This window comes from Emydura macquarii, unplaced genomic scaffold, assembly GCF_026122565.2.
Source record: "Emydura macquarii macquarii isolate MOO-44397 ecotype Brisbane River unplaced genomic scaffold, CSIRO-AGI_Emac_v2 contig_1790, whole genome shotgun sequence".
Taxonomy (NCBI): domain Eukaryota; kingdom Metazoa; phylum Chordata; order Testudines; family Chelidae; genus Emydura; species Emydura macquarii.
Window position 1 is genome coordinate 27574647 of NW_027131927.1, and position 18492 is coordinate 27593138.

At 39.4% G+C, this 18492-nt stretch overlaps 1 protein-coding gene across 2 annotated transcripts in view; it reads left to right on the plus strand.

Moving 5' to 3' along the window:
- The window catches only part of GRID2 (glutamate ionotropic receptor delta type subunit 2), a 963383-nt gene that overhangs the window by 830049 nt on the left and 114842 nt on the right, over nucleotides 1-18492 (plus strand). For both annotated transcript variants that reach the window (XM_067557183.1, XM_067557186.1), the window contains one exon: nucleotides 2182-2377. In XM_067557183.1, coding sequence (XP_067413284.1) covers nucleotides 2182-2377 — 196 coding nt within the window. The remainder of the gene's footprint in view (nucleotides 1-2181; nucleotides 2378-18492) is intronic.

Here is an 18492-nt window from a genome sequence, read left to right on the forward strand (position 1 = left end):
CTTCCTTAACCTAAGTTAGTTGAAACCATAATTAAAATAGAATTTTAAAAATCTGGAAGATAATGATATCCAAAATGATTTCTTCAAAGGAAAATCTATTTGCTAATCTATTTTTCTAAGATTTGCTAATCTATTAGAATTCTTAGCGTTAGAGTAGACTAGGAGAAACAGAATTGCTTTTATGCTTTAAGATGTAATAGAAAAATGTGAGGCCAAAGGAAAGAAGGGAAAAGGGAATGAGGAAAAAAGAGAACATTGCAAGGAACAAGAGTGTGGTCTCAAGTGATGACTGGACTAGATATAAGATTTGCTCCTCTGTATTCACTCAGATCATCTCTAGTGCCTTCTTAAAAATATAGATATATTTGCTACTCTCCAGTCCTCTGATACAGTAGCTGTTTTTAATGAGAGATTGCATATTTTTGCTAACAGCTCAGCTACTTCATACTTGAGCTCTTTCAGGACTCTTGGGTGCATACTGTCTGGGCCTGGTGACTTATTTTTTTTTAAATTATGAATTAGTTCCAGCACTAGTTCTTCTGATACCTTAATGTATGACAATACTGCATCTATCTTACCAGAAAAAAACAAGTCCAAGGTAGGTCTCTCCCCATTACACGGTCAGCCCAAGCCAGCTGACTCAGTCTCATAAGGCTCAGGCTACAGGGCTATAAAATTGCAGTATAGATGTTCAGGCTTGGGCTGGAGACCAGTTGGTCTCAGAGCCTGGGCTCCAGCCTGAGCCTGAAGATCTATGCTGCAATTTTATAGCCCCACAGCCCAAGTCTCAGGAGCCTGACTCAGCTGACTCAGGCTCTGAAACTCAGTGCTGCAGGTTTTTTATTGAAGTGTAGACATACCTATTGATTTACTTCTTGCTTTCCTGTTTCTGTTTTTGTTCAGTCTTACACGTGCCTTATGAGACTATTATTGTTTTCTTAATTAGCATTCCTGCCACTTCTAAGGATTTTATTTCCTTTATTTTTGCCTTTAGGACCTTTTTGAATCAATCTTCTTATTTACATATTTCAAATGTACATCTTGGAGGCCGTTGAGTATTACAAGTTCATGTTTGCATTTGCAGTGGTTATAGGTGGATCTTTGCAATATGCCATTGTCTACTTTAAGACTGCACTCTGACATATCTTTTATTTGTCCTTAAGTGTCATCCATTAGATTTGTGCAGTTACATAAAGCTAATTTGTGCCAGCCAAGCCTTAATGGGTCCTAGGTGCTAAATATATTGTGTCAGTCCCTCCAAAACTGTAATGAATGTCATTAAAGAAATAAAGGTATCGTTAAGTACTGCAGTAGGATGAGTAAATAGTGGCAAAGGGGTCATGTCTGGAGCCTTGATGGGATCATAACAAAGTTTTTTTTTAAGGCCAAGAAAGGGTGGATAAAGACACATTCTAGAAACGCCTACATTAATTATATATATAATCAGTTTTTATATGTGTATATACTCATACAAACACAGGGAGAGTGGGTAAGGCTAAAGAACTTATCAAACAGAGCAAATTTATTGTGAACTCGAGAAAGTGGCAGATCATAAAAATAGAACAAAAGCATCCAGCTTGTGAAAATGTTGCTATGTAGCGTTCTCAGTTTATTGTTAGCCTGCTCTGTATGCTGAGTGTGTATTTTGATGCAATACAAACCAACAGAAAGCTGCTTTCTGGTGCTTAACGTAGCAGCTCCAAATAGCACCTGGGCCTGGTGCTTGGGGATATATTAATTGAGTTCTTCTTCTGACCTTTCTGATTTCAGTGAGCGAGTCCCCCACAAAGTGTAAAGTAGAGGGACATTATTTCAGGCTATTACCAGGCTTTTATTTGATTCATTTTACATTTTCTGGGGTGGCTAAAACACTCTCTTTTGCCCCCCGAAAGAAAGCAGTCATCACTTGAGACCACACTCTTGTTCCTTGCAATGTTCTCTTTTTTCCTCGTTCTCATTTCCCCTCTTCCCTTTGGCCTCACATTTTTCTTTTACGTCTTAAAACATAAAAACAATTCTGTTTCTCCTCGTCTCACTTTGTCTTTTAAGAAAATAAACAAACAAAACAGTGACTTGGCAGCTGTCTTCCTATGTGTTGCCCTTTGCTTGCCGGCAGCTCCTGTTCAGCTTGAAAATGTGGAATCATGTCTCCTGTGTCTCTTTTCTTTACCACCAATTAAGGTCTCTCCAGGATCTCTCCAGGCAGACGGATATTCCTTATGGCACTGTCTTGGACTCTGCAGTCTATGAGCATGTTCGAGTGAAGGGGATGAATCCTTTTGAGAGGGACAGCATGTATTCCCAAATGTGGCGGATGATTAACAGAAGTAATGGCTCAGAGAACAATGTGCTGGAGTCACCAGCAGGCATTCAGAAGGTATGAAGCATGATTTTACCTTTTCTTTGACAAGGTGAGATGCTCTGTTGCAGGGCTGGATTTTTTTAATTGTTGTTTTAACAAGCAGAGCTGCACTTGCACATAGAATAATGATCTTACTTAATCAATTTATATAAGGGTTTTATATAGTTCATTGCTCCAGCGTAAAGGATTGGGAGCTCTTGGCTCAGTTTCTTATGGGCAGTTTTCCATTATATTTTAAAATGCAAGTCCAAAAAATATTTGCTCTGAAAACGATTGAGGATTTAGAGGCATGAAAGAAGAATACATTTGTCAGAATCCAAAATGAGGGTAGGATCACTGGACTCTAATAAAAGAAGACATTGCAATGTACTTTATAAAGTGCTTACTGTAGGTTTGTATACAAAATACAGATTTGTTTTTAGACTTCCGACTCTGTAAACTTCATCTTTCAGTCATGGTTTTGAATCCTATGTGTTATGCGGAAAGCAGGCAGAAAAGCATGACCTTGTTTTAAAAACCCCACAGCAATCTCTTGAACTTGTTTTGCTATGGAAAAACAAACTAATGTAAAAACTTTATTGTCAAGTGAGTTCGTCTTAAATATAGTGTGTCTCATGTTTACTTGTCTCTTCTATGACTACCAATCCATTAAATAGCACAGAATGAGATTGGGAATATTTTTCATCAGTGACTTCAATGGGAATGTCATCTGTGTGAATGAGAACAGAACAGAACTTATCCCTATGATAACATCTCCACATTGAAAATGCGAAATTGACTCTATAAAATAGGGCTCCAAAAAAACAGCATATTTTGTTATTTTAACAGGGCCCTATTTTATAGGGTTAATTTAAATTTCAAAATGGGGAGACTTAATTATAATAGAAAATTGAACTGTTGCTTGTTACCTCTTTGAAGGTTTAGTTATTCAATTTGTTTTTAGTTCTATCAAAATCCAATCAAGCCATTTCAGAGCTGTTGTCTTTTGTCTCTATTGAAATTCACTTGCTAGGGTATCCATACATCCATGGTGTTGTGACAATTGATGAGAGGACATAAAGGAAAGGGTCTTTTTTTTTTTTTAAATTTAATGATGAAGCCAATTCCTATTGGTGATCTCTTGATAATGAAAGAGCTGCAAGATAACAAAAATTGTTTAGAAGTTTTATAAAAAAAAGTGACTACACCCACAGCCATTATAGCTTGGCTCACATTTCCCAACCCCAAGATTTACCAGACACTAAATGTCATGAAAGAGGAAAGCGGGAAGGGCCTAGCGGAGGGCACTTATGAAATCCTACTAGTAAGTGGCATAAGCTGAAATATGTTTGATGTATACATTTCTAAAAAGCCTAAGAAAGAGACAGCTGAAGACTGATTCACCAGGGGAAAAGGCATTTTTGAGAAAATGTATTTTGGTCCAGTTTACAAGGTGATTATAGAGCTGGGAAGCACCTTAAAAAAATCCATCACTCTGGCTTGCCTGCCAAAGATACACCATGAGTTTCAGGACAATCAAATGCCAGAGCACATCAAACACAACTGTGTGTTGACTAATACCCTCTAGCTGAGGAAGCAACCAGGCAGGTAATTCCAGATTACGGTCTTTTATTTCTAGTTCCTGAAGACATGGCAGTTGCTGTCTTTAAACTGACAGAAACAGTATTGTCTGGATTGTTTAATTTCCTATTGCTTTGCTTTCCAGGAATAAGCAATGGCAAGTGATGGTATCAAAGAACTAAGCTTTAGTAAAGCCACAGTCAGCTAACCTATCTATCTCTTTCCAAATAGCTGCAAGACCATTCCCAATGAACATACACTTCCATCAGGCCTGTATATGCACACGCATACACATACTCTCGCTCACCACACACACTATCCCATACACTTCATAGGAAGAAATACCAGGGAGAGTGAGAGAGAGCGAGAGAGAGAAAGAGATCCCATTGCCGCTCAGGCAGGTGATGTATAGAAGGTTCTCAAAAGATTGTATTTAGCCTGGCCAGGAAAAACATAGTTTTCTATAAGGAACTGGAAGCTTTGTCTTTGCAAGATGTTTGAATCTTTCATCCTCCCTCGGATGATAAATGTGGCATTATATACCAACCGTGTGTATGGAAGAAAATTAAGATTAAAAAAATGTAACACGTGAGGCAGGTTTTAATCTCTGTAAAATAACTCTAAAACGAAAACATGCAGGTCTTTCAGACAAAAGACTTCCTGGGTCAATCTGGCCCATTTGCATTGGTTTAATATTCTTTGAGGTCTGGAATGAATTTAACTGGCCACCTCAGAGCTTTTAGCACAATCAGATTATAATGTCAAACAAATCAAACTAATGTTGGGTCTCATTTTGTGCATGACATTAATTGGTGCTAAATCATGACTCGACACAAAGAAATACATAAGCCAGCTAGTCAAGCAAATATTCTTGAAAGCAAAAAGACTCTGAAAAATTAACAAATAAGATAATACACATACAGAAAAATGAGTTTCCTCTAAGCCACTTAGTGTCCATGAAAAGACTCAGACTGTGACTGTAAGAAGGACGTGTGTAAGGAGTATGGTGTGCGTGTTGCAAATCAATGTCAAACATCCTTTGCTTTAACTACACTTGCCTGCTGCACCTTCTGAAAGGTAAATTAGATTTGTAGGCAGCCACTGCCAGGTGAAACCAGTTGGATAGGGGCTGTTTAAAGGCACACTGTCGAAACATTTTTCATACAGCTTAAAATCCTTTAATTTTTCGGTGTTTTTTCACCCTGTTACCTATTGTGCAGCTGGCGTTTTTTGTTTATACTGAGAAAGCAACATTTGTTTTGAAAACTATAATACAGTGGAGACAAATTTAGTGCTGACAAACATCTCATGCAGTGCCATTGACTTCAGTGGGATTGCCTGGGGTGTACATCAGTGATATCAGTGGAAATTGCATCTGTGCCTCCCCCTTCCACATGGCCTGTGGGAGAGGGGAATTACAGAGAGAGCCAGCCAGAGGTTGGTAGAATTAGAAGCACCTAAAGGAAGGATGTTGCAATGGGGGAAGGGGTAAAGTGGGGCCCAACTAGGGCAATAGGTCCCCCCAGAACCCCACTGGGCCCTTAGCTGTTATGGGGAGCTCCTCCGCTTGGCACTAGTAACCAGATGTTGACCCATCCTCCCCATCCCCTGCTACCATGTAGCTTTGGAGAAAACTACAGAGAGGAGCCAGAGACTCCAGCTAAAAGGAGCAGAAACACCCAAAGTAGGGACCCCTGGACATTCAGGGAACGTCTACACTGAGGTTAAACACCGCGGCTGGCCCATGTCAGCTGACTCGGACTCGCAGGGCTCAGGCTACGGGGCTGTTTAACTGTGGTGTAGACATTCAGGTGCTGGAACTTGGATTCTGAGACCCTCCCTCCTTGAAGGGTCCCAAATCCTGGGCTGCAGCCTGAGCCCTAAGTCTACACTGCAGTCAAACAGCCCATAAGCCCAAGTCAGCTGACACAGGCCAGTTGCGGGTGTTTAGCTACAGTATAGATATTGCCTGAGAGAGCTTTGTACAGTTTTGACTGAACTTATTAAGCCCTGTGCTGACTGGCTACTTGTTCTAGCCCTCTCTCCTCCCTCATAGTCTCTTCTCCTGACTTCTTCGCTTCACACCTCCCCTTTATACACTCCTCTCCCTTGTTCTGTCCCCCCACTCCTCCTCCCTTCCTTTGTCTTTCCATTTAGCTGGTCCCCTCCTAAGTAACTGCCCCCCCCCCCCAAAAAAAATAATGGAACTAATATGCTGTTTGCTGCCATCACATTGTTCACTCTGCTGCTGTGTTCTACCCTTTTCCCCACCCTGTGTCTGTCTTGTCTATTTAGATCATAAACTTTTCTAGTAATCTGTGTTTGTACAGCACCTAACACAATAGGGACCCATTCTTGATTGGCCCTTAGGCACTATCATAGTAAACATGATTATTAATATTAATACTTATCCCTGTGTGTGAGAACTCAGTTTAATTTCTATGACAATATTTCTTTAGCTCTACTTGGATCAGGAAAGCTGCAACTTTGGTATGGCCTTGGTCAGCAGAAATAGAGTCTGGGGGCAGGGCAAGGGAGAAGATGTAAGGATAAGATGTAAACGTGATGCTTTTTAAAATGTCTGTGTTTTAACATATCCTGGTCCCATTTCCCCCCATAAATCAGGCTAAGATACATATATGGTTGTGAATGCATTCATTCTTTCTACATCCACAGCACCTGATTGTTTAAGGTGTGGTTAAAGAATAGTTGGGTAGATTGACCTTGAATATATTAATAGAATTAATAGAATTAATATGTGACTGCCTGAGAAGCATAGGCACATTAAATATTTTCTTGCCTCCCCTTCATTTATTGTTTCCCTCTCCTTCAGAAAAAAATAAGCCATTGAAGACCTGAATTGAAGGTATGGGAACAGCCAGTTTTGATTGTCTAGCTTCTTTGTCATATCAGAAGGAAAGAAAGGCATCTGTATTTCTACATTTGCTTTGGATTATTCTGGAGAATATTTGCTTTTATTTCTATTTTTTTCTTTATTGTTCCTAAATGCTCTGTGTGTTCCAGATAGATTTTTCCTTTTTTGCATAGGTTATGAAATGTGAGTCTCTTTCAGTAAAAAGAATCTCCATTTTCATGGCAGTTATTTATTCTGAGCAGATTTACCAAAGGCATGCTTGCTTAAACATTCATTGAGGACTCCAAGAAAAATCATTTAGGCTTAAATGTATCACATTACATACCTCTTTACGTCTTCTTAAAAAGCACATTACCCTATTTAATCCTTTACAAGCACCACAGACTTTCCTACCCGTGGATCTATTCCTATTAAAAATACAATGAAGCATTTCCATTGTACCTTGCCAGCTCTTTGATCCCTTGAGAATAATGGTGCCCAATGCCCTACCCTGCCCACCTTGTTCCTCCATATATGATATCCTAGCCTACAGCATCTGCATTTTCCTCAGCGGCCTGAAGTGCAAAATTCCTTTCCCAAGTTACATTTGCAGAATCATAATATGTTTGATACCTCTGTGTATTTAAGTCAGTATACAAAATATTTAGCCTGTAGGAAGCTTGTCAATTACTGCCTAGTGAAATAATGCCTGTGAATTGTGCAATAAAAGAAGCTTCTCTCAGTCTCTCAAGCACAGCACATTAATATTCTCTCTCTTACCCACATATAGACACATACAATATCAGAAAAACTTTGTTCCTGAGTGTTTGCTTCTCTTTTTCTTGGACTGGACTGCTCATATTGAACAAACATTCCCTTTAGATCGTATCTATGCTAGTTAGTGTTGTCAGATGTAGGCTGCATGTGTGTTCTTTCAGGGTTCAGATGCTGTCCCAGCTCTGCACAGATAGCCAACAGCAGACCACAGTTGAACTGCCCAATAAATCCACACAGCCCCAAATTCAGTGGCGAAGACACTGGGCAAGGTTTATAGCTGACAAAGCACCGTGGTAGCACCCGGTAGATTCTGCAGAGATATTAACACATGAATGCCTGTGACAATGGTGGGACTTTCCATTCCCCACTCAGCTGGACAAAGACACTCCCTCTGAGACCCTCTATTATACACTGATACAGACAAGTTACGTATTGCCCTTCATAGGTTGGTTCTGTATCCATCATTCTGTCATCCTGATCTTATCTAAAAGAGGCATCAGCATATTTTTGTTATCCCTGGGGACTGTACTTGTACCATACTTGGCATTGGGTGTTCTGGGATCACCTTTCTGGAATGTGCTTGCTTGCGTGGTCTGTGCCTAATACTTCTTAGGAATGTGTGTGTTTTTGCAGTGCCAGCCCTCTTCTTGCCATATTCTGTGAACTTATGCTCACAGCCTGACTTCTGCTAACGTTGCTTTGGAAGCAACACACCTTTACCATCTGTTTCCAGAGCAGCATTACAAACTTTTAGGAAGTTATCGACCATTTTGGCCACAGCTTCTGCATAATGACTCAGTGGTTGATGGTGGTGTGAGTAAATGGAAGGAGCAAAAAGAAGAAATCGTTACCAATAATTAGAGTGACTGAAAATATCCTTGACTGTATTTTGATCCACCGGAGACCCTGATTCCCTACCACTGCAAAGTGGGAGGAGCCATGAGGTGCACCCAGTCCTAAAGAATTAAGAGCCCACATTTAGATACCAGTGTTCCCCTTTCCCTCTATAATCGGGTGACACTGCTTAGATGAGGAGCCATAGTTCTACCTCACAAGTAACCTCAGAGGCTTGACAAGTTGGACCTTGAAGATGAGGATGCAGTTTACCTATTTTGCAATCACCCATCCCTGTCCCTACAGCTATGACTGTAGCTGACAAGTGCCAGAGGATGCAAGCAGACATGTTCTACTCTGTTTGAATTACTGTGGTGGTTTGGTTTGGTTTCATTGGTGTCATATGGTTTCCTTTTTCTGCAAGGCAACTATCAAATAACACCTGAGCCAGATTTACCAGTGAAACACTGATGGTAATGACAGGAGGAATGCTTGATCCACTCACTCTTCTCCCAATAGCATACTTAATTTCTCGTAACTTGTCAGCACATCAGTTTATGGGGGTGGAGGTTGTTTTTCAATGCAAAATATAGTCCTAATAGCTTCATCACACATTCACTAATTGTGTTCAGTTTGCATGAGCCTAAAGAATAACCAGCTGGGAGAAAAACTATTTTCTGTAATACTCAGTAACTTCTTTCCATAGTAAAGCCTTAGAGATAAGAATTCTTTTAAATAATCTTGTAGCAGTGCTGTGGTTTAGAATCCTGAATTGCAGGCCAACAAGCATTGCAGATACAGTATGCTGATGCCTTTGGTGGTAAGAAGGACTCAGGAACATCTCACAGTGATCAGTCTGCTATCAACACACAGCAATCTGCACACTACAGTGGACAGACCATAGAATAGATCTGTGCAAAACTTTCCAAACAAAACCTAAAGCCAATCAAACCTCAGCTGGTTTTAAGTGTAATTATAAACTCAAAATTCAATCTAGGTTCACTAAACGGGTTGTATTGATTCATGAATGTTAAGTAGACATGGGGGAAGATTTGAATCCTGCTGGAGTTTTCAGTGATTCTTGGCCAATTTATGGCTTGATGTGGGAGCCTTGGGAAACTTGGTGGTTTGGGTTGAGTTTTCTTTGAATGTTTGGCTTTATTCAAACTTGAAACTCCAGTCAAATCCTGGAGGATGTGAAACAAAACCAAAAAGAAGTTCTCTCTCTCTCCCTCTCTCTCACACACACAATAACCCCACCGTGGATCCCACTTGACTATCTTTCGGACCAACTCCTTTCTCCCCTTCATCTCTAAGCTTATGGAACATGTCTACAAGCATTGTCTGAAGCAGAAAACCTTAAAGGAGAAATTGAGAGAAAGCCACCCCCAGAATGCCCAAGAACCTGTTGGTTATGGCACTCCCCTAGAATGTGGGAGACTTGGGTTCAAGTGTCTGTTTCAAGTCAGGCAAGGCAGGGATTTAAAAACAGGTGTCCCACAATTCTGCCCTTTATATAAACAAAACTTCTTAAGACAAGAACTTTAAAGTTTCTGAAAAACTAAACAAGGTAAGTGTCTGTTTCAGTGGAACTGAAAAGTGATTTATTACAGCCATTTGGGACTAGAACCCCCACAACCTACCTGCCTCCCTGCTTAAAGGAAAGAGTGTATTTGCAGTCAGCAATGGAAACAGGTGAGCATAAATATGCTGATATCAAACTCCAAAGATATTTTCCTGTTAGCATTATTAATTATTGCATTAGTCCCTGAAGACCCCAATCATCATCAGAGTTCCATCTAACTAGATGTACAAACACATAGGAAGATACTGTCCCTGCCCCAAAGATCTAACTATCTAACTTGTACACATTTCTAGTGAAACAGAGCTATGATAATATGCCACAAGGGGCAGAGTTCTTAGAGTGTTTGGTAAACAATGGATGCATTTATTATACATGAACATATTAGAAATAAAGCCTGAAAGAAAATATCAGCTCTCAAGGGCACTGTTATAAACCATTTTGTGAATAAACCATAGGCGTGAAAAAAGAGCACCAAAAAGATGTTTTCATTTGGGCTTAGCATATTGCAGGCAAAATAGGAAATTCGCTGTATATTAACTCATCAATAAAAAAGTAGCTGTTCTATCCCTCCTGTTTATGACAATGTCAGCTGCGGGGAGAGACATTCCCTGGTCATGTTGTGCTCAGAAATTTAATAACAGTGTAGTTCTGTATCGCGTCAGTTGCTGTGCTGACATTGCCTCTAGGATAACCTTGATGGTAAAGCTGTCCATTTCAACAGTAGCTTGTTATATAGATACAATAACAGCACAACTCTAGAAGTGCTACCCAAATAATGAACACTACTCTTTCAAACCCATAAATTTGCCTTATAAATTTTTTATTGGCTATTAAAAACGTGTATATGCTGTGCCTGCACTCCCACACGCCTGCATGTACTGCAGAGTCTCACAAAAAATTACATTAAAATAATATTAAATCCCTGGCATAAATGTAGGGAAATTCACAATCATTGGTGAAATATGCTTCATGCTTTGTGATGCTGGTACAGCAGTGTACATGGACTTATGCATGAATATCTTGTATTAAGTTACTTTGGTATTGAGGGGCACATACATTGCCTCATATTCTGATACTACTTCTGAGGTGGCTTACAGCTCAGGTACACTTGCTGCTCTACTTTAGTAATCCTTGTCATCATCTCCAGTGAGTTAGTGGGCCATGCTATCCTATCAGGTGATCATACATTTTTTCATCCAGTGAGATTTGAAATGAACACAATATTACTAGTCCCATAATCCTCTAGGTCTGAAATATTGCTCCTCAATAAACTAGTTACAAAATACAAGTGGATGATGTCCACCCTAACCTCCCAATGGATGGCAAGTATCAGTTAAGTAGGGCCTTAGAGGAGGCATAACATGAGCCTTTCATGAAAGTATTTTATATACTTTTCATCAGGCCCTGTCCTCATGTGCATTTTCACATAGAAAGGTGGGGAAAAGGATTTTCATTTGCATTTTACCTGTGTGTTGACCCTGCTTCTCTTTTTGCCACCCTCAGTATAAAAATAATTCGGTAAGTGCTCCATTTTCTTAGCTCATCTGGGAGATTTACTGCATGTTTCAACCCTAAATCGTAGCAGAGCTGTCAAAAAATGTCAATCTGAGGTTTGGGGGAGATTGTACAGTACTGGCTGAAGGCTTAGCATTTTGTCTTCTGTTTTGATTCCTTTCTCAAGCTCATCCCACTTTTTCCTGTCCTCACCTTCTACCCTGGCAGCAGAGTGAAACCTTTATAGCTTAATGCACTCTTGCCCTACTGTCCTCTAGTGATCAGGTCCCCTTGCTACATCTGACAGAGTGAGGATTTGGGTAGATGAGAAGTTGTGTATGTATCTAGTTCATCTTCTTTCCATTCCTCCTTACCTTCTTTTAGCTGGTCCTGCCCCTGCCCTCCCCTATGCCCTCCCCCACACACATACATATTTTCTGTTGTTTCCCTTATTCACTATCATCTTTTATTTCTTCTCTCCATCCAACAGATGCATTCTCCATTGTCTTCTTGGTCCTCTCTCATTTGCTTACCTCACCTCCCCACTGTTTGCCTATGCTGTGGATAAATCTATGTGTCTGCACAGTGAAATTCTGTGAATTTCACTTTGCAGCTGATTTAAATTTACAAAAATTGTGACTTTCCTTTGAAAGCTGTTGCACAGGCACAGCACAGTAGACTGGATGAGGGAACAGCATTCCCAGAGCAAGGAAAACTGGATATCTGGTGAGTGATTAATGGATACAGACAGGGGAACATAATGTTGGACACTGCTGTTTCAAATAGGAGATTTGGTAGCTGTGTCTTAGCGTCCTTGCTTTATTGTTTCCAATTGTAACATAATATATTCATATATTGTAATGTATTAACAAATGCAAATGGTGGAATCTATAGGAAGCTCATTTTAAAAATGGAGATAGGAAACAGAAAAAAAGAATGGATTTGAAATAGCAAACAATAGGTGAATAAACATGCAAGGTATCTTCTAGCTCTCAAATGTAGCCTGGATTATGACACTACAGGGACAGAGTACCAAGAGAAAAATCAGACGTAGCAAAAAAGATCTTGCTTGACAAAACCAAGGTATACTGTGGAGCTGCTATAACTATTATTCATACAACTTTGCATATTTTTTCTTAAATGTTTTGTTGGTTGGAGGTTAGTTTTGATGCTGTCACTTGGACAATATAGAGACCACTGAACACATTATGTGTGTCCGTAGCGTTCTGTTCTGAGCTAAATCTGGCATCGTACAGGATAGGATGCCTGTGAGGGATAGCTGTCTGTTGGCGCCATTCAGCCATTGTGTTTTAGATCTTCCGGCAGTCTTTTCATTGGCTCAAAATTGAAGTTGATTCTTGCAGAAGAGTTGGTCAGTATTTGGAGCAGATGACCATACCACTTAGAAGAGTGTTGGGCGACTGTTCAAGGGAGTGAGACCTATTTAGTTAGAAAACGGATCTCTTCATTCGAGTTGAATTTGTACCATTTGATGGTTTTGATCATTTGGAGACGCTTCAGCTGAATGGTATATGTAAATATATCATATACTAAATATCTTGTTATTAAACAAAAAATCAATAACAACTCCAGAAAAGAGCAAATGCAATATTACAAACCACATCACTAAGTATAATAATTATACATGGCTCTCTGCTGTAGCATATTTGCTTGTCTCTCAGCAGCTTGTTCAAAACACTTCAGAGTAGCAACCGGAGAGGGTAGAAATAGAAACCAAAAGAAGAGATACCAGGGAAAACTTGCAGGCCTTACAGAACAGGATTTTAGACAGAAATCCTCACTGCAGAAGACCTGACCCAATAAAATAATAGCCAGAGGCACAGAAAATCTAAATTAGAAAGTAAAAACACACTGGGAGATTAGTTAAGCAAAATCAGGCTTTCTAGTCACCAACAACAGTGTAATAAATCACCACTTGAGCCATTCCATTCTGAAAGGATGGAGCTAAAAGAACATCCATAGATGTAAGGCATAGCAAAGTCTACCCCTTCTCTGAGGGGCAATTCACTCAACTATTCCTCCAACTGCATTTTCTCTTAACAGCAGTATAAATATTAAATGACAATAATAATAATATATGAGACCAAGCTTGAATAACTATCTGTGATGTTCTGACAATACCAAACACAGAACTTTATTCTTCTTGTGTTTCTGCACAAGCCTAATCACAGTAGCCTCAGGAAATTTTACTAGATTGGCTGTTTAGAGAAAAATGGCTAAAATGGAGGAAAAGTCTTGTTCATCTAAACCCTAATCCAGCAATCCATTTAAACATGTACATAAATGTAAAATATATATGTAGTCCCAATATTACTGCTCGCCTGTTTAAAGTTGTACATGTGCTTAAGTGCTTTGCTGGATTGGGCCCTAATTTTTTCATTGATGATCATAGCAGATAGATGCAGTTCCACACAACTTTCTTACTCGCATCTGTGCAGTATTGTAGCACGGTTGGAAAACATTGTTTTAAAGAGAAACTTATTCATTGTCAAATCGTGTCTTTACATGCACATTAGATCAATTGCATAGACAAACTATGGCTGATCTACAGCCCACTGAAGTCAATTCATGTCTTTCCATTGATGTCAAAGGGCATTAAATGATATTTACTGCCTCTTAGACATCCTCTTGTGCAAATTAAATGTCTTTCAGTGTCACAACATTGTGACATTAGTTCACAGTATTGCAAAATCAACATTCTCATGCTTTCCAACAGCATGATGCAGTCAGTGGTGGCCGAAGAGGGCAGCCACTTTCCTGTGGCCAGCCCCAAAGTGCTCTGAACTCTTAGGGCCCATTCCCAACATACCGTGAGAGGCATCTTCTGTGAACAGTTTCATTTTCCACAAATCAACAGAGTTGGACAAAAATTAGTTACTCAAAAAATTCACAACTAGCTCTAGCTGAGACATGTTGGCAGTGTGGCGGGATGGAAACTCTCAGTGCCACTACCAGTATTTTTCTCCTGTGGTAGGTAAACAGGCCTTTCATTCTCCAGTGTCCCTCTGGCATTTTTCACCATCAGTGAATTCCTTTAAAAAAAATTAAACAAACATCGATGTGACTTCTCTATACTGTATATTAAAAAGATCTCATTCCACAGTTATTTTCTATGCAGATCTTGACTTGTAGTGTTGATTCAAGAAGCTGATGAGACATCTTATGAGAGCTTTAGTTAGAAGGAGATATAGACTGAATTAAATTTCCAATCATCAGGTTAGATAAGAAGCAGCATAATATTCAGTAAGGTAGTTTATAATACCATTGGCTTAGTTTTCATAAAATAGAATCATAGAACCATAAAAATGTAGAACTGGACCTCAAGAGGTCATCTAATCCAGCCCCCTTTGCTAACGCAGGACCAACATATCTATAACATGTATCAACTAAAAATAATGCTAAAATTCCTCTTTTGAGAAACCAGTCTTCCCCCTGGAACTAAGGGATAAAGATAAGGTCATCGTGTGTCGTTCACCTCCCTCCCCTCCCCCCCGGTTATTGGCATTGTATTCTCTTCAATTAAATTGTCCGAAAGCTGTTTATGTCCTTTTGTATTGGACTTGGACAGTATAATTGTCTAGTATTGAAAATATGGCTTCAATAAATCAGTTTCTTTTTAGTAACCAAGAAATTGGGGGGAGCGGGTGTTCCAGGAAGTGAAATGTTCCAGGAAGCACTTCAACCAGACTGCAATCACATTTCATTCTTCTCAGTATGCAGAAGAAATCAGTCTACATGAACTGCAGGGCTCTCTCAGTAAGATTGCAATGGCGGAGGACAGTTGTTTACCATTCATGGCTCTACAGCTTTCCTACTACAAGTGAGTTGGTTGATGTATGTATATCAGAACTGATATTTAAGCAAATAAACCAGACTACATTTCTTAATGAATATAATAAAGAATGGGATATAACTAGCAAGGATTATATCAAGATGGGTAGATAATACAATGCATCCAGAATACAAACAATAGATAAGCAACGTTATTATAGAAATCTGTAACTGTCGAGAGGTTCTGGACACAACTTAAGTCAAAGAGCTTGGCTGTTTATCTGTATAACCCCAGGATGGGAATTGCCTTGTAATATATTTGTAACTCATATTCTTAATGTGTGAGTAAAGAAATCTGGGACACTGCTTCTGTATGTGAATGTTGTTCTTAACAATTATACAAACTCACCAAAAACTCCAGTACTGACTGCAAGGTGAAAATCAGAGCAGCAGTCAGCCAGAGCAAATGAACTGGATCCTCTTCATTATAAAAGAAAGGGGGCAGCTGTCAGGGTGTTCTGTGTGACAACTGCAGACTGGAACTTGCCTCCCCCTTTGGTCCAAAACAGTTGAATTTGGAGACCTTCCAGGCACCCTGAAAGAACCAGCTGTTTTGATAGGGGGTTTTGGAGATGGCTGAGGTTGTGCTTCCTAGACAATGGAGAGGTAGAATGGAGTTTTTTTGTAGTTGTCTGGCTGACAGAGTTTCTTTTTTAATTATTATTTTAATACTTCTGGGTTCTGTTGTGGTCTGAGTTATGTGTTAGGGTGCCAAGAGCCTGGGATAGGTGTCTTGTTATTATTTTAAATCAAAATAAGTATATAAAGATAAAAAGTTATCACCATGATAGGTGGCTTAAAAATGCAGAAGGCAGACAGATAGATACCATAAGACAGAGACAAACAGAGACAGACTAACAAATTTTAGTTCCTCATTCATGCAGTCAAGTTTTAAGAAATGTTTGGTACCTACAAAATTTTATCAAGGTATTTTTAACCATCCTATCAAAGTATAGGTCAGATTTTCCAAAGTAAAGGTCAGATTTTCCAACTGGTAAATACACATCTCAGATGTGCTTAATTCCGGCAGCTCTCATTGGGATATGTGGGTTGTTCAGCACTTCTGAAAATCAGGTCATTCTTATTTAGCTGTATAAATATATATTTAGGAGCCTAGCTTTAGCAGCTAGGTTTGAAAAATGTGGCCACAAATGGTACAGAACAATGCTATTATCATGTTAGTTATTTTTCATAACCTAAGTGTAGCTTTCATTCATATGAAACCTGTAGTCATAAGAGTTGCCATGGAGATCAGATATCTAGCCTATGGACATACCAGCTATGTCAGATATGGCAATTTCTTGCATATCCTTGGGAGATCTTATTGAATTAAGTTTAAGTATCTTTGGGGTCCATTGTATGCAATGAATGATTTATGTATTATTGTGGGCTGGCATTGTATGCAACATCTCCAGGGGGAGATGTGACAGATGTGACGCCTGGGGATTTAAAGGGCTATACTCAGCAATGTGCAAGACGAATGGACTTTTGGAACAAAAAGGGTTAGGTGGTTTTCCTGAGGAATATCTAGGGGGTGGTGAATGCAAATTCCCCTCCTCAGAAATCCTGTTTTATAAAGCTATGCCCTGAGGAGTGGGCCATTGTCTTCTGATCACCTGCTAAATGAGGACAAGATCAAAGGTCCAAACTGTGTAAAGGAAAGACAGAACTATTCATGGTGGTTCTGGTTTTGAATCTGAGAAAGTTATGAACCAGTAACCAAGGGTTAAATCCAGCTGTGGGTTTTGAAGGACTGACCTTCACCAGAGCTGCAATTGGGGTGACCTCGGGTAAGTTTTTTAGCATCCACATAGGTTCTTTCTTTATTGTTTTTAACGTTTTCTTTGTAATATTTTCACCTTAAAAAGAAATGTGCTTGCTTATCAAGAACTGTGTGGTAACTTGTAACTGCTGGCAACCACAGCTGTTCATAGCCTCTGGAAACCAAGTAAAGCTCTGACACTAGCCTGTTTAGGCAGTCTGGATTGTGGGAGTATCACAGTGTAGGTAGGGAACTGAGCAGCCTGGAAAAACCCCAGTCTGGAGGGAAAGAGGTGCGGGTCTCTCCTTAAGAGAGGTAGTGGCTGAGGATCTGGGAGCCTAGAGTGGGTGCCCTTAGTGGACCACAAGGGATGAATACAGGTGCAGTTGCCCTAATAAATTTCTTTTGGGAAAGAGCGAATTATTACATTGTCCGAAACATAGACCTTCCTAAAGGTCTGAGAATCTTCACCTTAGTGACTTTTGTGGTCTTTTGTGCATAATATAAAGAAAGCTTCTAACTTAGAGCATGTGAATTTCTAAAAGACTAATTTTTTCAAAAATATAAATCAGCAAAAACTCTCTCAACATCACGAATTGGTATGTGGGTCTACGTGAGACAGCCCAGGAAAAAGTCACATTCCATTTAAAAGAGGTAGGAAATGTCTGAGTTTCCACCCTGTTTCTTAGAGATGCAAATAATAATTAATAAATTCATGTGATAGACTTAGCTAATAATAATGTAAGGGGAAACATATATATTGTAGCCTCTCTCAAATTCATACTGTGTACTGAGAGACCTATTGCAAATGACTGAACTTTGTGAGTAAGTGAGCAAGCAACTGTAATTCAGTTAGTGTGTCAGTTACAGTTTAACTGTAATTATTTCTAATACTACTTCTTAGTATGCCAGTAAATAATTAAGTCTTGGTATAAGAGACCTTAATACAGTATTTACTACTAAACCTTTGTTCAGGAGTGGGGAAAGACTGACAGTATTAAGTGTGACTTATAAAGTCTGCATCTTAGCAAAGTTGTTGTATAATGTCTTATACAGTCTAAATACTTGCAAACATTATCCAGTGTTGTGGTGTTCAAGCTGCTTAATTTATCTGGTTTTACTTACCTTTGAAAATAAATATTTAAATAGGAGAGGATTTGCCAGATTGAATCAAACTATTAGTCCAACTACTCTGGCAGTAGTCAATCCCCAATACTCCAGAGAAAGGCAGAAAATGCTGATAGGTTTCTGCCTTCCAAATCATTGATAGCTTTAGTATGAGATTTTCAAAAGTGTCTAGGGGATTTCAGTGCTCAAATCCCACCCATTGACTCATTGCACCCTTCTGGCATTCCCTATTCTAGTCAAGTTGTCAATGCTGAACATTATGGGGTGGGAAGAAATTATTTCCT